General features: G+C 38.8%; 1 protein-coding gene across 2 annotated transcripts in view; it reads left to right on the top strand.

Moving 5' to 3' along the window:
• Window positions 1–18,326, top strand: part of LOC106881373 (tetratricopeptide repeat protein 27) — a 47,277-nt gene extending 28,951 nt beyond the window's left edge. For both annotated transcript variants that reach the window (XM_089351582.1, XM_089351583.1), the window contains 15 exons: window positions 1,214–1,283; window positions 2,418–2,531; window positions 3,892–3,987; window positions 4,530–4,652; window positions 5,712–5,885; window positions 7,600–7,653; window positions 9,097–9,195; window positions 10,893–10,945; window positions 11,619–11,697; window positions 11,821–11,907; window positions 12,410–12,523; window positions 12,950–13,030; window positions 13,710–13,821; window positions 15,600–15,700; window positions 17,083–18,326. In XM_089351582.1, coding sequence (XP_089207708.1) covers window positions 1,214–1,283; window positions 2,418–2,531; window positions 3,892–3,987; window positions 4,530–4,652; window positions 5,712–5,885; window positions 7,600–7,653; window positions 9,097–9,195; window positions 10,893–10,945; window positions 11,619–11,697; window positions 11,821–11,907; window positions 12,410–12,523; window positions 12,950–13,030; window positions 13,710–13,821; window positions 15,600–15,700; window positions 17,083–17,199 — 1,474 coding nt within the window. In that variant the 3' untranslated portion in view covers window positions 17,200–18,326. The remainder of the gene's footprint in view (window positions 1–1,213; window positions 1,284–2,417; window positions 2,532–3,891; window positions 3,988–4,529; window positions 4,653–5,711; window positions 5,886–7,599; window positions 7,654–9,096; window positions 9,196–10,892; window positions 10,946–11,618; window positions 11,698–11,820; window positions 11,908–12,409; window positions 12,524–12,949; window positions 13,031–13,709; window positions 13,822–15,599; window positions 15,701–17,082) is intronic.
• The last annotated feature ends 188 nt before the right edge of the window (window positions 18,327–18,514 follow it).

Raw genomic sequence — 18,514 nt, forward strand, 5'->3', positions numbered from 1 at the left:
ACCAGCATTAATTATCCTGTCCTCTCTTTTGAACTTCATTATCCCATGTGTTCTTCCATTAACATGGCTACTATTTTTTGCAAGACAAGCATCCACATAGATGCTCAGTTGCTGGGTCATTTATTTGTTTGATGTTGTTTAACGCCAATGGATGATTAAAAGATGTTCCAACCACAAGCATCAGCTCAAATGTATCTAAGGCTACATCTGACCAGATTGAAGCACTTGCTTTCCTGATAGAAGGGTAAGATTTTGCTGGTCATGAAATCCATCTGCTATGAACATCCGCTGAGTGATGGTCTTGCAATACCATCCTTGATGATGAGCTCACTGACACTAAGACTGATGCACCTGAAGAAATTTCTGGACTCCTGGGATGGCGTAAATGAAGATGCGTCTTTCGTGTGGCACATCTTTCTACATTTCATCTCCTTGACCAGGCTGCATCAAACATAGATCAAGGTCAGGTTGTTGGCATCTAGAATGTTGCCAGCCCCTCATAGCATTGTACCAGCTAAACAAATGCATTTCAAGTTCAAATCTTATCATAGTCAAATTTCGTCATTCATTACTGCGAGCACAATCATCATTTAATGTCCATGCTGGCATAAGTTGGGCAGTTTGGCAGGAACCAATGTCTCCTAGGACTGTATCAAGCTCCAATGTCTGCTTTGGCACGATCTTTAGGGTTGGATGCCTTTCTTAATGACAACCATTGTAGAGCATGAGTTTCATGTCAGTAATTACTGGTCGTGCTTGTATCCTTCTTCTTATAAGTATCTTTGTACCATTATAAGAAAGCATAATTACCTCTGCCTTAACGAACGCAGAGGTATTGTTTCCAGTCGTGTTTGTTTGTTTATCCATGAACAGGATATCTCAATAACCGCTGGATGGATTCGGATAAAACTTTCAGGGATGTTTGGCCTTGTGACTGGCACAAACTGATTAGATTTCGGAATCGATCCAATACCAGACAAGGATTCTGGATTATTTTTCCTGTTTTTTTACTTAATATTTGAGAGTGGTCGGGTTCATTTTTAGTATTCTTGTTTGTGAGAGCAGCCAAGTTTATTTCAGATATTCTCATTTTGAAAATCATCTCTGGCTAATCGTTGAGAGGATGTTGGTGTTGCCTTGGCAGAGGTTTGCGCTCTCTCTGAGTGCTCTTGTTATAATTATTAATATTCTTTTTTCTATTTCTATCTTTCAGGGAAGTTAGCCGTCGGTCAGAGCCCAGTCAAGAAAAACTAACTAATGAACAACTCTTAGCTTATATATCAGTGAGTAAAGAACTTTTATCTGAACACTTTGGTCTAATTTTGTTATAAATTTTGTGGGATTTTTTAAAAACTATATATATATGTTCTAGTTCACTATATATAAACTACTCTATTGATTTATAGCATGGGTGTCCTTGGTGATTCCAACAGTACAAAATTAATATTATATTAAGCCTGTGATTCACATGTTAGAAATGTGTGAAGAAATAATTATTGAGTAGCAATCTGTATTTCTGTATATTACTATAACTGATGGTATTTCTATATATCACTCTAATGATATACATGTATGTATAACTGCACACACCGGGTGTATATACTGTCTTTAAGCTGCTTCTCTACGTTAAAAGAAATGACAAAACTATAATCCATGAATGAATTTTGTCAAACACTTCCATCTAGGAGTGATCTGTTAATATCTCTAAGACATTTTTTTTCTCTACACTCTTCAAACCCAGATTTTCACATTGGTCATATGATTAAGAAATCAGCTTTACCGTTACATGGTTTCTGTTTCATTCCCACTACATACGACTGCTGGTTGTAACTTTACAAATATCAATTTGAGAAATGGAAAAGTGCCTCGATCCGCAGTAGAAAACCTCTCCCAGCAGTCCTATGTAGTGGGAATGCAACAGAAACCATGTAATGGTAAAGCTGATTTCTTAATCATATGGTCAATGTGAGAATCTGGTTTTGAAGAGTGTAAAGAAAAAAATATGTCTTAGAAATATTAACAGATCACTCCTAGATGGAAGTGTTTGACAAAATTCATTCATGGATTATAGCTTTTTCATTTCTTTTAACGTAGAGAAGCAGCCTAAAGACATTATATACGCCTGGTGTGTGTAGTTATAGATATACATGTATATTATTGAGCTGGCAGAATTGTTAGCATTCCAGACAGAATGCTTAGTGGAATTTCATCCATCTTTACGTTCAACTTCCACTGAGGTCAGCTTTGCTTTTCATCTTTTTTGGGGGGGTCAATAAAATAGGTACCAGTTGAACTCTGGGGTCAATGTAATACACTTACTCCCTCTCTCCCCTAATATTACTGACCTTGTACCAAAATTTAAAACTAATATTGATATTGCATTCAGTTACATTGCTTATCTCTCTCTCTCTCTCCAGTTCCTTCTCAATCAGCCATTGGACTGGTGCATTCAAGTAACATCTCTCTACACCCGTTCTTTCCTTGAGAAATCCTTTGGACGTACAATTGAGAGATCCATGAAACAGATTGAAGTAAGTAGTCTTCTCACATACTTGATGGCATTTCCTTTGATTGGACAGAGTTTCACCTTATTATTCCCAAAATTCCAGGGCTGTGGCTTGGTTGAATTGTTAGTGGGTCAAGCAGAATGCTTTATGAGTGTGCTTCCCACTCTTTACTTTCTGAGTTCAAATCCTACTGCGGCCCACTTTACATTTCATCCTCTTGGGATTTCGATGGAACTAAATAAAACATTTGTTTTCAATGAATTTTTGTCTGTGATTCCCTGCATTATTGGACCACTAAATTATTGGGTTGTAAACACACCAACACCAGCTCTCAAGTGGTGATGGGAGACAAACATAGACACAAAAACACACACATGGGTGTGTGTGTATGTGTGCATGTATGTGTATATATGTGTGTGTATATGTATGTATGTGTGTATGTGTACATATATGTGTGTGTGTATGTGTCATCATCATCATTTAATGTCCGCTTTCCAAGCTGGCATGGGTTGGATGGTTTGACTGAGGACTGATGAACCAGAAGGCTGCACCAGGCTCAATCTGATCTGGCAAAGTTTCTACTGCTGGATGCCCTTCCTAACGCCTATGTGTGTGTGTGTATATATAGATAGATGTATGTACATACATGCACACACAACAGACTTCTTTCAGTTTCCATCTACCAAATCCACTGACAGGTTTTGGTTGACCTGAGGCTATAGCAGAAGACGCTTACCCAAAGTGCCATGCAGAACCATGTGATTGGGAACCCAGAAGGTGGACCCATACTTTTCTAACAGCCACATTCAATGGCTCCTTACCATACAGCTATGCCTGCCCCTACATACAGAAAGTTTAGGTATACGTGGTAATCACTGGTTATGCAAGCAGGGCACCATTCTTTCTGATTGGGTGGTTAGTCCATTGCAGGGTTACCCATTTACAGCCTAGTGGACTGGAGCAACATGAAATGAAGAGCCTTGCTGAAGAACACAATGCACCAGCCAATCCAGGAATCGAACCCACGATCTCGCTAGTAAGAGTGCAACACCCTAACCACATATGTATCTATGTATGTGTGCATGTGCGTGCATTCTTGTCTTGATATCTCGTGATTGTTGCAAATGAACACCACCATCATAAAAGCAGTCTTGTTTGTTCTTAGTCGTCTATGAAAAACAAATCTGGTTATGGGGACAGCTAAGGGTTCATGACAGGGAGAGGCATTCAGCGGCAGAAAAGAATCTGCTTCAACATAATTCCATCTGACCCAATGCAAGCATTAAACGGTGATGATGATAATGAATCATGATGTTTTTGATGTCCTTAAATGCAAAACTTTGACTATCAAGGAATATTTTTACCTTCTATTTCGCACATTTAGGAGATTGTGAGTCAGATGTCAAACCAACAACCTCCATCCCATAAGCGTTTACCTCAGTTTTATTACACGAGAACACCTTCAGTCTGGTTACTCAAAGTAAGTTGGAGATTCTTATTCATTTCTCTTTGGGGTTTTTTTCTTTCATCTTCAAAGTCTTACAGGTGATGACCATAGTGTGTTTTGGGAGGTTGTGTGATTGTTGACATATGTCTTGACTAGAGATGTACAAGATGTATTATTGGTTATAGTAAATTGCACCATAAACAATTTTACAAATATTTTTGCTGTAGGAAAATTCACAATAAGAAATTTCGTTTTAAACAATCTCCTCATGTTTTTTTTAATATTTGATTTTGAATAACTACTTGCTTATGTAAAACATTTATAAAACCTTTTATTACTTTTTTTATTTTAAAAATGTTGATACAGTAGTGCTCCAGCATGACTGCTGCCGCATGGCTGAAACAAATGGATGAATATGCTTTATCATTGTCCATATAGCAAAATTTCTTACAGTAAATTTTCTGGACATGATCCTTATTAATGTGTGTGTGTATTTGGATAACGTTTTGTAAGTCTCCATTTATCTTACTTTGCTCAATTTCATATCTTTCATCAGTCTGTCTCTTTCTTTCTAGAAACAATTGGCTCAGTTGCTGATCTCCCTTGGTTCCATTGGCTCAGCATGTGACATTCTTGAACAGCTGGAGATGTGGGAAGATGTTATTGTCTGCTACCAACGGATGAACAAATTGGAGAAGGTAACTCACTCAGCCCCTTTATCATCTTCCTTTACAGATTATAACCTTTGTTTTCTAAACTTCCTAAACAGATTTTCTTTAACCTTTTAGCATTTAAACTGACCGTATCCAGCCAAAATATTCTCCCTGTTTTATGTTCCACCTGGCCAGATCTGACATCTCATACCTAGCCTACACTGTCAATCAAATCATAAACAATCACATCATGATAAAGCTACAAGGTAAAGCATGATTAATTCAAAACAAGGTAAATAAATAAGCTTTAGATTTGACAGAAGAATCAGAACCCTAAAGAATTCAATCAGCAGTTGGCTCTCAGTCAAGTGCCATATCAAAGACACTCTCAAGGCAACCTTAAAAGAGTTTAACTTAGAACAGTCTCCTTGGGAGCGTCTTACTCAATGTCACTGTGGTGTGTACTCTTGGAGTACAGAACTCAGAATCAGAACTGATTAAAGAACCTAAAGAGAGGAATGCTGCAGGGAAAGCAGGAGCCCCACAACAAATGTGACCTGCCAGATGAAACCAATCCAGCGTCACAACATTTTGCAGTGATTGGAATTTGCTTTGTGGAAGGATTCCTCTTTCCACCAAAAGACTTTGAGGATCTTCCATAGGTATTGTTTGTGAAATGTGTCTGGTATCTTCATGAAGGCTCATGGTTTAGGGGTTAGCATATTCAGTTCATAATCATAAGGTCATGAGTTCAATTCCTGGTGACGCATTGTGTCCTTGAGCAAGACACTTTATTTCACGTTGCTCCAGTCAACTCAGCTGGCGAAAATGAGTTGTACCTGTAATTCAAGAGGACCATCCTTATCACAGTCTGTGCCAACTGAATCTCCCTGAGATTTACATTATGGGTCCATGTGTCTGTGGAGTGCTCAGCCACTTGCACGTTAATTTCACATGCTTTTATATGTATGTATGGATGGATGTGTGTGTTATGTACACTTTTGTTTTTCAGTTTATTTTACTCAAAATTTAATTTTTACTTTCATTAATGTTTTTTTTTCAACAGTTCTTCACATATCAATCCGTATATTTCTATTTCTATAGGCTGAGTCATTGATCCGTGAACAGTTGGAAATAGAAGAAACTCCAAACCTCTGGTGTTTCCTTGGTGATGTCACAAGAAACATTGAGCACTACCAGAAAGCCTGGGAATTGTCTAATCACCGAAGTGCACGGGCCCAGCGCTGCATGGGTTACCTTTATTTTGGAAAAGAAGATGTAAGTTCCTATATAACATAAATCTGGACAAAATTTTCTTGTTTGTTAACTTTGGTCAATTTTGCTTGAGTAGTTTCTATAACATGGTGTTGCTGATCTTTGTAAAATCCTGTCTTTATTGTAGAACATGTTGCCTTTGGGTTTAAAATTTGGCCCTTTGCCTACCAAACCCAGTTTGTGCCATATTCTCTTTTGCACCAGCAGTCTAATTTTGTTATAAGTTATGCAATTTTAATTTCTTTAACCCTATAACACTTATATGTTCTAGTTTACTATAAATGAACTATTACATTGGTTTATAACACACTTATCACCCGTGGTGAGCTGACAGAAACATTAGCACGCTGGGCGAAATGCTTGGTGTTATTTCGTCTGCCGCTACATTCTGAGTTCAAATTCCGCCAAGGTCGACTTTGCTTTTCATCCTTTCAGGGTCAATTAAATAAGTACCAGTTACGCACTGGGGTCGATATAATCGACTTAATCCGTTTGTCTGTCCTTGTTTGTCCCCTCTGTGTGTAGCCCTTTGTGGGTAGTAAAGAAATAACACGTGTCACCCGTGACCCCCATGGTACAGAATGGAGATTACATTCATGGGAGTCGTCGGCGATACACATGTTAAAAAGTGTTAAAATGTCCACTATACCGCCATTTATGGATTATTTACATTCATTTATGACTTTTTGGTACGGATTATACTTCAGATTATATTGGCTTCTTTTTCACAAAAACTATTTTATAGACGGCAGTGTTCCAACGCTGGAGATAACAATGATTTGCATTTTCCTTACCAGGGTTTATCTTGGCTTTTATTGTGTCAAATTGAAAACCATCCAAGAAACACACACAAATATGTGTTCTGTACTTTTCCTAAAATTCTAGTAATGTAATTTGTACTCCAATAATATGAGACTCCATAAAAAAAATCATCACTGGTGAGAGTCTCCAGTGACTTCCATATTAAGTACATAGCATAGGGAGTCACTGATGACTCTGGCAGTAGGTAAAGTGCTAAACATGTGAGCCCTATTGATAAATTTACTAAAGGAAATTTGGTAGCTGCATTGGGTGAGTTGATCCCCTTACTAAAAGCTCCCTGGTTTGTCTTATAAGATTTAGGATTAAAGGTATGATCTCTCACATTAAAGGAGGTTGGGAGCTTGTAAGAGAAGAGCTGACTGTTATATTGAGCAAGTCAAACAACTACATTGAGGTTTCTTTGTTTTGGGATTTAGGACTTAGGCAATCACCATTTTATAGATGAGAGGTGTTTGCTTAGGATAATTTCTCTGTTACAACCAGTGTTTGTCATTAGGATGAGAATAACGAGGACTGAAAAGCGGGCTGGCAGATAAAATGTCACACAACCATGACTGCACTGCTTCGTCATTCGGATGGTGCTTTTTATGTGCCACAGGCACAGGAGCCAGTCGGGGCACTGGCATTGACTACGTTTGGATGGTGCCTTTTACGTGTCACAGTTATGGGAGCCAGTCAGAGGCACAGACATCAACCATGTTTGGATGGTGCTGTTTATGTACAACCAGCACAGGAGCCAGTCAGGAGGCACTGGCATCGACCATGTTCAGATTAATTCATATTATATGTCATCAAATACAATACTTAACTTATTAAGTAATACTTTCTAGAATATTTAATTGCGCAAATTATCATTTTTTTTTTTTTACATTAATTTCTGTTGATGTTTTTGTAGTGGGACAATTGTCTGAGCTGCTTTGAGCGATCGCTGAAGATCAATACACTCCAGGTAAGAAAAACCATTTTTTTTTCTTATTTAATGTTGCTCATAGTGATGTTCATAGTTGTTGGTGTTATAGTAAAGGTATGTGGCTTAGTGGTTTGAGTATTCAGCTCATGATTATAAGGCCATGAGTTCAATTCCTGGTGGCGCATTTTCTCCTTGAGCAAGACACTTTATTTCACATTGCTCCAGTCCACTCAGCTGGCAAAAATGAGTTGTACCTGTAATTACAAAGGGGCTAGCCTTATCACATTCTATATCACACTGAATCTCATTGAGAACTACATTAAGGGTACCTGTGTCTGTGGAGTACTCAGCCACTTGATTGGGTCACCTGGAGCCCTCACCATCATAACCGACTGAGTGCTAGTCTTTTTTTTTTTATTGGGGTCATATCTGTATTAGTTGTGGTTGTCATTTACATGGATTGTTTAGAGTTCATCATTTCGCATCCATTCTGCCATGCTTCTATGAGTCTGATAGAATTTGCTGAGGCAGATTTCTAGAGCCAGCTGTTTAAATATTTCTAACATGGGGAGGAGCTGTTTGTAAAATGCTGTTGAAAGAGAGCAAAGGCTGAAAATGATGGGGTCATATGGACCCAAATTCTATATTGTGTTCATGTCAAAAAGTTTTTAAAATTTCACTCATAATTTTTGTGGAGAAATGATGAACTAAATATACATAGAACAACTTCTATTGAACTCTGTATACACAAAACCAATCTATTGGGGCAAAGACCCCTCCTTCAGTCATGACTGACCATGGGTTTGCACTTAGAAAGTTCCTCTCTGAGGCACAGGTTCGAGCAAGGTTGTTTATAGAAGACCAGCAGTCACCCAGGCATACCAGCCTTCCCTCTCTGCGCCACTGTTATCCAGGGGACAGGCAATGGGGCCAATACAGCTTGGCACCAGTGATGTCGCAACTCATTTCTACAGCTGAGTGAACTGGAGCAACGTGAAATAAAGTGTCTTGCTCAAGAACACAACACAGAACCCCGTTCAGGAATTGAACTCACTACCTCATGATTATGAGCCCAATGCTCTAACCACTGAGCCATGCGCCTTCACATATATATAGTTCTAATGGTGATCTAACAAGAGATCCTGTTAGATTGGATTTAAAGATTGCCTTTTGGTACTAATACTGCTTCTGTTGCAAATAATCACCATCATTTAACACCTGTTTTCGATGCTGGTATGGGTTAGGACTGTTTGACAGGAGCTAGTGAGCTGCACCAGGCTCCAATTGTCTGTTCTGGCATGGTTTCTACAGCTGGATGCCCTTCCTAAAAGCACCCAATACACAGAATATACTGGGTGCTTTTTATATGTGGCACCATCACACACACACAACCATTCTACTGAACTATGAATACAGTGCTTTATGAAATAACCTAGATTTTCTAATGTGTTTATTTTTTATCTTTGCTTATACCATACTCAGACCCCGCTCTGGTTTACTTACGGTTGTGCTTCACTTGCCGCCAGCAAATTCGAGACTGCTGCAAAAGCATTCCATCGCTGTGTCATGATTGATTCTGACGTGAGTATATTTATTGATTGATTGTGATTTGTGTTTATTTTGGACACCTGCTTGACTCAAGCTCGTTAATCAAAAGAGATTATTAACTGAATAGTATCTACTCCACTTACTTCCACCCATCACCCATTTAATCTTCTAATTAAGTGTCTAGTTTGTTATATGTACATAGACTGAGATGTGCTGTTGGTTATATTCCGCAGTTTGAATTATTTCTGTTAATTTTCTCCTAAATAGAACATGGCTAGTTTTATTGCATTGTCTGTATTGTTTTACAACCAAGACTGTGCTATCAAGGGAGATAATCTGTCTTGTTTTTTTTTTTAGCCTTTTTTACTGTGGCCATGCTGGGGCACTCCCTTGAAGGCATTAATCAAACAAATCGACCCCAGTACCTTTTTTTAAAGTATATTATTCTGTTAATCTATTTTGCTGGACTTCTAAGAGGTTGCAAATAAACCAACACCAATCACCAAGCAATAGTGGGGACAAATACATACACACACACACACACACACACACACACACACGTCTATACATACATATATATATGTGTATGTATATATATATATATATATATATATATATATAAACACACATACACAATAGGCTTCCATGCACTTTCCATGTATCAAATTCAGTCACAAAGCATTAGTCAGCCTAGGGTTATAGTAGGAGCCACTTGCTGAAGATGCCATACAGTGGGACTGAACTGAAACCTTGTGGTTGCAAATCAAGCTACTTAACCTCACAACAGTGCTTGTAATTATTGTAATTTTTTATTTAATATAAGATTGATTGATGAGAATTAGCGACACATTTACATTGACTTAGCATGGCTCTTTTGTCATGGATAAATATAGAATATAAGGTAGACTTGTAAATGTTTGTGAATCTAAAAACAAACAAAAACGAAAATACATTTGGTTTCATCATCATCGTTTAACACCCACCTTCCATGCTGGCATGGGTTGGACGGTTTGACTGAGGTATGGCAAGCCAGAAGGCTGCACCAGGCTCCAATCTGATCTGGCAGAGTTTCTACAGCTGGATGCCCTACACACACACACACACACACATATACACATACATACATACATGATTGGATACACATACATACATACATATATATATATATATATATATATATATGAGGTGGTGAGGCAAGACCTTCGTACATTGGGCCTCACCGAGGCGATGACTACGGACCGAGACCTTTGGAAACGGGCTGTGCGTGAGAAGACCCGGCAAGCCAAGTAAGATCGTTGCCAGTGCCCCACATGAGATGCACCATTTTGAGCGTGGCCGTTGCCAGTACCGCCTGACTGGCTCCTGTAGGATTTTCGAGCGAGATCGTTGCCAGTGCCCCTGGACTGGCTTGTGCGGGTGGCACATAAAAGACACCATTTCGAGCGTGGCCGTTTTCGTGCGGGTGACACGTAAAAGCACCCACTACACTCTCTGAGTGGTTGGCGTTAGGAAGGGCATCCAGCTGTAGAAACTCTGCCAAATCAGACTGGAGCCTGGTGTTGCCATCCGGTTTCACCAGTCCTCAGTCAAATCGTCCAACCCATGCTAGCATGGAAAGCGGACGTTAAACGATGATGATGATGATGATGATGACACACACACACACACACACACAAGTACGTACATATATACATACACACACATATATAATTAATGTATTTTCTTTACAGAACTTTGAAGCATGGGGTAATTTATCTACTGCATATCTCAAATTGAAGAAAAAGTAAGTTTCTAAATTTTTTTTTTTTTTTTGTCCTAAACCAGGACTGCCATGTTATGTTGGCAAATAATCATCATCATCATTTAACGTCCGCTTTCCATGCTAGCATGGGTTGGACAATTTGACTGAGGACTGGCGAACCAGATGGCTACACCAGACTCCAATCTGATCTGTCAGAGTTTCTACAGCTGGATGCCCTTCCTAACGCAACCAGTACTCTAAAGTACTATTGCTGAATATCTCTCATTGAGAGATTTACAAATAGTAATTTTCTATAACTAGGTTAAATCTTTTATATTAAATATTTCTCACATTTTTTTTTCAAATCCTTATTTTTTCATTTGGAACAATGTTTCTAAAGCCATTGAATGTTGTTTCAAGACTTTCACAATCTCATCTTCAACATGAACTCTTGTGAATGGCATGCTGTCCATAAGACTTGCAGTATATTGCAAAGGATCTTGGGAATGATTATATGACTGATGAAACTCTACATCAGAACAGTAATTCCTGGTACTTATGATATCATAATGTGCGTATTTGTATTTTGTTATTAGTAAAGCTTCCATAGCTTTCTTCCCCAGTTTTTGGGAAGAAAAGTCATTATATATGTGTGTGTATGTATATAAAACTCATCTCTTAATTTTTTCCTTATTCTCTCTCTCTCTCTTTCTAGGAAGAAGGCCTTTGCTGTACTTCAGGATGCCATCAAATGTAGCTATGATAACTGGAGGTTATGGGAAAACTATCTTATTGTAAGTTAGGAACAGATTTCTTTCCCTCTCCATATTGCTCAAACCAGTCTCAACAACATTTGTAGAATGGTGTGTCCCTGTTTCCTACTTTCAATTTTCTTGTTTTGATTTTATTTTTCCTAGATCGGTACTGATTGTGGACAATTTAGTGAAGTAATTCGTGCTTATCATCGCTTGATGGACCTACGAGGAAAATGGCTGGACGTTGAGGTAAGTGAAAGATTAATATTCTCATTTTTTTCCTCATTTAATTATGTTAATTACAGTAATCCCTCACCATATCAGGGTTTATTATTTAATCTTACATTAATTCCTCCATGGTGTTGTTTTGCATTTAAAATAAATATATACAAATTATAAAAATAATAGAAAAATATACATGGCTGAGTTCCTTTTAGCATTGGGCCTCATTGAAGCAAGTGGCCGAGTTCCTTTCGAATGTTGGGCTTCACAGAGGCAAGGTTGTTGAGTTCCTTTGAGCATTGAGCTCCATGGGGGCAAAGTGGCCAAGTTCCTTTCGAGTGTTGGGCCTCACGGAGGCAATGACCAAGACCTTTAGCATTATGTCATGCTTGAGAAGAAGACCCATCAAGCCGAGCAAAATCACAGCCGTGTATAATTGTGTATAAATCACTGTGTATAATTGTGAATTTTGTATATTAGTGGTGTCAATGACAAATTGTCATAAATAATGGTATTGTTATTGTTACAGATCCTGAAAATACTTGTTAAAGCTATTAAAGAGGACATTCCAGATGCTAATTCTAACCCTTCCTCATATTTGCTACCGAAAGCATTAGAATTATTTGGTAGGCTTACCTCAAAAGTAAGTACATTTTAAAAATTTTAATTCAATTTAAATTTTTTTTATTAGCCTTTTAGCATTTAAACCAGCCATGTTCTACCTGTTTTATGCTCAAACTGGCCAGATTTGGCCTCTCACATATAACCGACGCCAGTGTCGCCTGCCTACCGACGCCGGTGTCGCCTGACTACCGATGCCGGTGTCGCCTGACTACCGATGCCGGTGTCGCCTGACTACCGATGCCGGTGTCGCCTGACTACCGATGCCGGTGTCACCTTGACTACTGATGCTGGTGCTGCCACAATATCAATTTAAAAATAAACGATCGCATCATAGAAGTCTTGAATCTGCAAGACGATGCATAATAAGGTCTTATGTGATGTCTGAGAGAGTTTAAATTTTCTTTTTCTTTCTCAATACATTTAAGTGTTTTGTGGTCTTTAACAGGTCACCACTGATGCACAAGTTTGGGAATTGTACGCCAGACTGACTGAATTGAAAACTGAAGACCCGATGAAGGATGAGAGGGTAAGTGATTGAGAAAATATTAACAATTTCATTTGGTACTTGTCTTAGTTATAATGCAGTTGTTTATATACATACATCTTTAATAACATACGACATAGCCATCTCATCAGATATAGGGAGAAGTGTGAGAGATTTGAGACAAATTCATGATGGCTTCTAGATATTAGGCTTCCATTGGTCAGCTCAGGTCATGTGATGTTAATACTGTGAAAGCAACACCAGCTATTTTCTTTATTTTTAAGCCCACAACCTGAGACAGGATGTTGTATGATGTATTCAGAGAGATCAGTTGCTTGTATTGGATATCATACATAGTAGGATAGGCTGTTGGCATAGATCAGAAGCTCAGTTGTCATTCAGTGGAGTGTTAATACATTAGTAGCAGCTGTTGTCTTTACATAGGAGTGACCAAATTTGATGGTGTTGGGTGACAAATGAAGTTCGACAATCAACATGGGTGGAGCTGAGCCTGGTGCAGCCCACTGGCTTGCCAGACCTCAAACTGTCCAACCCATGCCAGCATAGAAAACAGACGTTAAATGATGATGATGACATAAAGAGAGAGAGAGTTTGTTTTTTAAGTGTCAAACAATAGGCCATGGTATAGGATTTGACTATTAATCTAAAGGTAATACTTACACTGCCAAATTATTTACCTAACCATTTATCATATCTACAGGTGTTGCAGTTCTTACAGAAAGCCTACAAATGTTCCACTCAGGAACCAGGCTGGGAGAAGAAGCCTGAGAAGTGCAAAGAAAAAGGAAGTTTGGCCCTAGAACTTGCAGATGGTAAGTTGAAGTTCTGTTATAATAATTAATTATGGTGGAATGAGTTAATCTCTGAGTGATTGGGATATCAGCTTTGCCTGAAAACACAAATTCTTCTCCCACAACCAAGACTGTTTTGTTACAATTTTGTTGAACAGTTAATAACTACTCTCTAGCAGACCCTCATTAGTCTAGCACTGTTGTGACAGTAGCAGCTGGTCAGTAAAGGACCTTGTAGAGGTTGTGATTATTAATCTTTGTTGTATAATGAAACTGTACACCCCTCCCAGTAAAAAGTGGTAGTAGCCAGCCATTATAAATAGACAAGTAGTCGGGCGACAGGAGAAGGTCAGAAGATCAAGAGTACGTGTAGACTGTGTTGATAGTAGTGTCTGAGCTGATATAGTAATTATACTAAGATACTGAGTGGACGTTATAATGATCCAACCCTTTGAGGATAACAACACTGTACGACTGGGGGTCATACAGTACCAAATAGAACCATTTGGAATATAACAACATCTATCAGAGCGACAACCGTCGTCAAAAGACAGATACAACAGTAGCAAAAGACTGCTTTACAACAATCCCTAAACCCTTTTCCTGTTGTTAGAACATTTGTCTGCTCCCTGTTTGTTAAGCTTTGTGGGTATAGACCCTTGTAGTTGCAGTCTTACCTCTCATCAATTCAGGGTTGATGAATAAGGTGTCATTCAAATCTTAGGGTCAGTTTAATTGACTAAGCCTACTCCTTTCAAATTTCAGGCTTTCTGCCTATATTCAAACAATTATTACATAAACCAGCCCACTTGCCAAAGACCTGTTGAGGCAAGTGAAATCAAAACTGGTGACGTGGCCGATGGCAGTACCGCCTGATTGGCACCCGTGCCAGTGGAACGTTAAAAGCACCATCTGAGTGTGATTGTTGCCAGGGCCCCTGACTGGCTCCCATGCCAGTGGCACATAAAAAGCACCATCTGAGTGTGATCATTGCCAGCGTCTCCTTACTGGCACAGGAAAAACAACATTCGAGCGTGGTCGTTGCTAGTGCCGCTGGACTGGCTGCTGTGCAGGTGGCACGTAAAAGCTCCCACTACACTCTCGAAGTGGTTGGCGTTAGGAAGAGCATCCAGCTGTAGAAACTCTGCCAGATCAGATTGGAGCCTGGTGCAGCCTTCTGACTCACCAGTCCTCAGTTAAACTGTCCAACCCATGCCAGCATGGAAAGTGGACGTTAAACAACGATGATGATGATGAACAGAAATGTCCTTTTCTTACACATTTACTTAAATCTATTTCTAGAAATGTTTAGATCCTTTTTTTTTCTCTTGCTTGTAATTTTTTGTTTATTATAGGTACAGGCATGGCTGTGTGGTTAAGAAGTTCGCTTCACAACTATATGGTTTTGGGTTCAGTCCTTCTGAGCAGCATTTTGGACAAGTTCCTTTTACTATGACTCAGAACCAATACCTAGGGAGCTTGGGAGTGAATTTGATAGACAGAAAGTATGCGGAAGCCCATTGTGTGTGTGTTGGTGGGGTTCCTCCACACACACACACAATACTGCTTGACAACCACTGTTGGTTTGTTTACATCCCTGTAACTTAGTACTTTAGCAAAAGAGTAATAGAATAAGTATTAAACTCAAAAAAAAAAAAAGCACCAGGGTTGATGTATTCAACAAAACCCTTTAAGACGGTAACCCAGCGAGGCTGCAAAAATGAGTAAAAGCTTTAAAAAAAGAAATAAAATAAAAGAATTCACCATTATTCATCCTTTTCCTTTCTTTCCATTGCCAGCTCATCTGATCTACAGTGCCCAAGCAAAACATTCCACGATATCTGTTCAGACCTTATCATCAGCAAAGTTAATGCTCCGCTCCATCCTTTCCACAATTAAGGTAATCAATTTCACTTCGTTATGTTCTCAGTAATTTAACTCATTTTGAACATTTAATGTTTTTCATCCATTTTTACCAGGCTGGCATCTGAGTGGAGTTCTTGTTAGAGCAATTTTTTGTTTTACCTTCGTCTTCTGCTGCAAGAGAAGGCACGTGGTTTAGTGGTTATAGTGTTGCTCTCATGGTTGCAATTCATGGATCAGGCAATGCATTGTGTTTTTAAGCAAGACACTTCATTTCACATTGCTCTGGTCCACTCAGTTGGTAAAAATGAGCAACCCTATAACAGAACGAGGACATGTGGAGGTTTGTAAGAAATGAAGCCAGTATGCTCCACTGGATGGGTTATGTGAGTGTGTATGCATGACAGAGTGTAAGCATCTTGAGAGAAAAGTTGGGCATAAGAGGCATCAGATGTGGTGAGCAAAAGAGACGACTGCATTGCTGTGGTCATGTGATGTGTTTGGACGAGGACAGCTGTGGGAAGAAGTGTCGCATTCTGATGGTGGAGGAAACCCATGAAAGAGGTAGACCCAGGAAGACATGGGACGAGGTGGTGAAGTGCAATCTCTGAATGTTGGGCCTTGCAGAGGCAATGACAAGCGACCGAGACCCTTGGCGATATGCCGTGCTTGAGAAGACCCATCAAGCCAAGTGAGATTGTAGTTGTGGCCGATGTCAGTATCATGGGCAATACGCTGTGCTTGTGAAAACCTGTCATCCCAGTGAAATCATAGTTGTGGCCGATGCCAGAGCTGTCTAACCAGCACCCATGCTGGTGGCACATAAAAGGCACCGTTTGAGCGTTGGGCCTCATGGAGGCAGTGACAGGTGACCGAAACCTTTGGCAATATACTGTGCTTGTGTTGACCTGTCAAACCAAGTGAGACCGTAGTTGTAGCCAATGTCAGCGTCAAATCAATGGTACTCATGCCAATAGCATGTAAAAAACACCCATTACTTTCTTGGAGTGGTTAGCATTAGGAAGGGCATCCAGCTGTTGAAACCTTGTCAAATTAGATTGGAATTTGGTGCAGCTTACCAGTTTTCAGTCAAACCGTCCAAGCTATGCCAGTATGGAAAACGGACGTTAAATGATGATGATGAGACTGGCATCCTGTTCAGTGGGTGTGTTGTGATCTCAGCCACTTATACCACCATGGAAATGAGATAGCTGGTCTTATGAGTCCAAGGACATATGACAGTCATCATCATCATACATCTATTTTCCATGCTGGCATGGGTTGGACAGGTTAATAAAATTACAATCGACACATGCATGGCTGTGTATCACAGAACATCTTATTCCAACGTAAATAATTTCTTGCTTTTTAACAATTTTGTTGATATATTATTTAAATAATATATTTTATCTTTTACAGAAATACCATTGTGATCCAATAACTGGTGACATTGAAGATAACATGAAAGAAATCTGTTCCAAATTAGATTCTGCAATTACCATAGTTATAAGCAAGCTAACATTGGCCCAGACTTAATGCTACACACTTTATTATTATATTTTTATTCTTCCCCGTTTTTAGCAAATTATCAACTTAGCCATGTCCCTTGATTGCTTTTTGTTGCTTGAGTTTTTCATTTTTTTGTCTAGTCCCTATCAGGGACTAAGGCCAAGATTTTAACTGCAATAAAAAAGACACAAACCAGATATCTCTCTCTCTCTCTATATATATATATAAATAAATATATATATAATCACAAGAGAGGGAGAATAAAATTACAGACAATCAGAAAAACAAAACAAAAAAGTCATTCTTGATATTATTTCCTTTATACGGTTTTTTTTTCTTCAAATCCTTTTATGTGGTGTTTGCAACTAAATACAAGGAAAATACTACAAAAAATAATTTGAAGGAGAAAAAAAAATGGGATTCTTGGAGAGAATGAAGATGATGTATTTTGTGTGAATGAAAATGTGGCTGTCTTTGATGGATGCATGTATGATAGACTTTTGAGTTGATTAATGCATTGTGAGTGGAATTTGATAAGCAGAAACTGCAGCAGTATCCTTGCAAATATTCCAGCATGGTCAAAGCATGCTTGCTTGCTTATGCTGCCAGCCTGGCGCCAAAGTCTGCTTGCATATACCGGTGTGGCAAGTATTCCTCCTTCATCTCACAAAAGATGATTTCGCCATGCAACAGAGATCAATACCAAAAGTAATGGACCAAAATCAATTCTGGAATCAGTATTAACAAAGTTAAGTATTTGGTAGCATTCTTTTATGTTTCTTTTAAGTTCAAATCACACTCAGAGTCAAATTATCCATCTCCCTTTGGAGTTGATGCAAGAAGTACTAAACGTGGGGCTTTGTGCTAATCTTTACTGTATTAAGGAAAAATACAATCTTGATTAAATACACGCACACAAACATGACTTTATCTGTAAATACTATAAAGATTTTTAAACTATGTTTTGTCCACTGGTGGGTCTGTATCATAGCTTATTGCCATATGTTTCAATATTTTGTCTTGTGTAAAAGGACCAATATCAGATTTTCCCCATCTCTCTCTCCCAGTCTTCCTTTACACAGGTACCAATTTCTAAACACAAAGGACACAACTGTTCTTTGGTGTTTCCAAAATAAAATTCGAAAAACTCAAAATCTTCAGTGTTTGCGTATTCATTTCTTTTCGGTTTTACATCAGCCTTATTTGTTCTGTGCTAGCACGAGTTATGCTTTGCTTGTTTCAGTCATTGCCCCTTGGAAACACACAAAATCAATGATAATAAATGTAAATTGAACCTTTCTTAAGACTTGCAGTAATCAGAATGTGAAAGCTTGTTCATTCT

The sequence above is a fragment of the Octopus bimaculoides genome, chromosome 4, assembly GCF_046866305.1.
Source record: "Octopus bimaculoides isolate indiv1 chromosome 4, ASM4686630v1, whole genome shotgun sequence".
NCBI classification, from domain to species: Eukaryota; Metazoa; Mollusca; class Cephalopoda; order Octopoda; family Octopodidae; genus Octopus; species Octopus bimaculoides.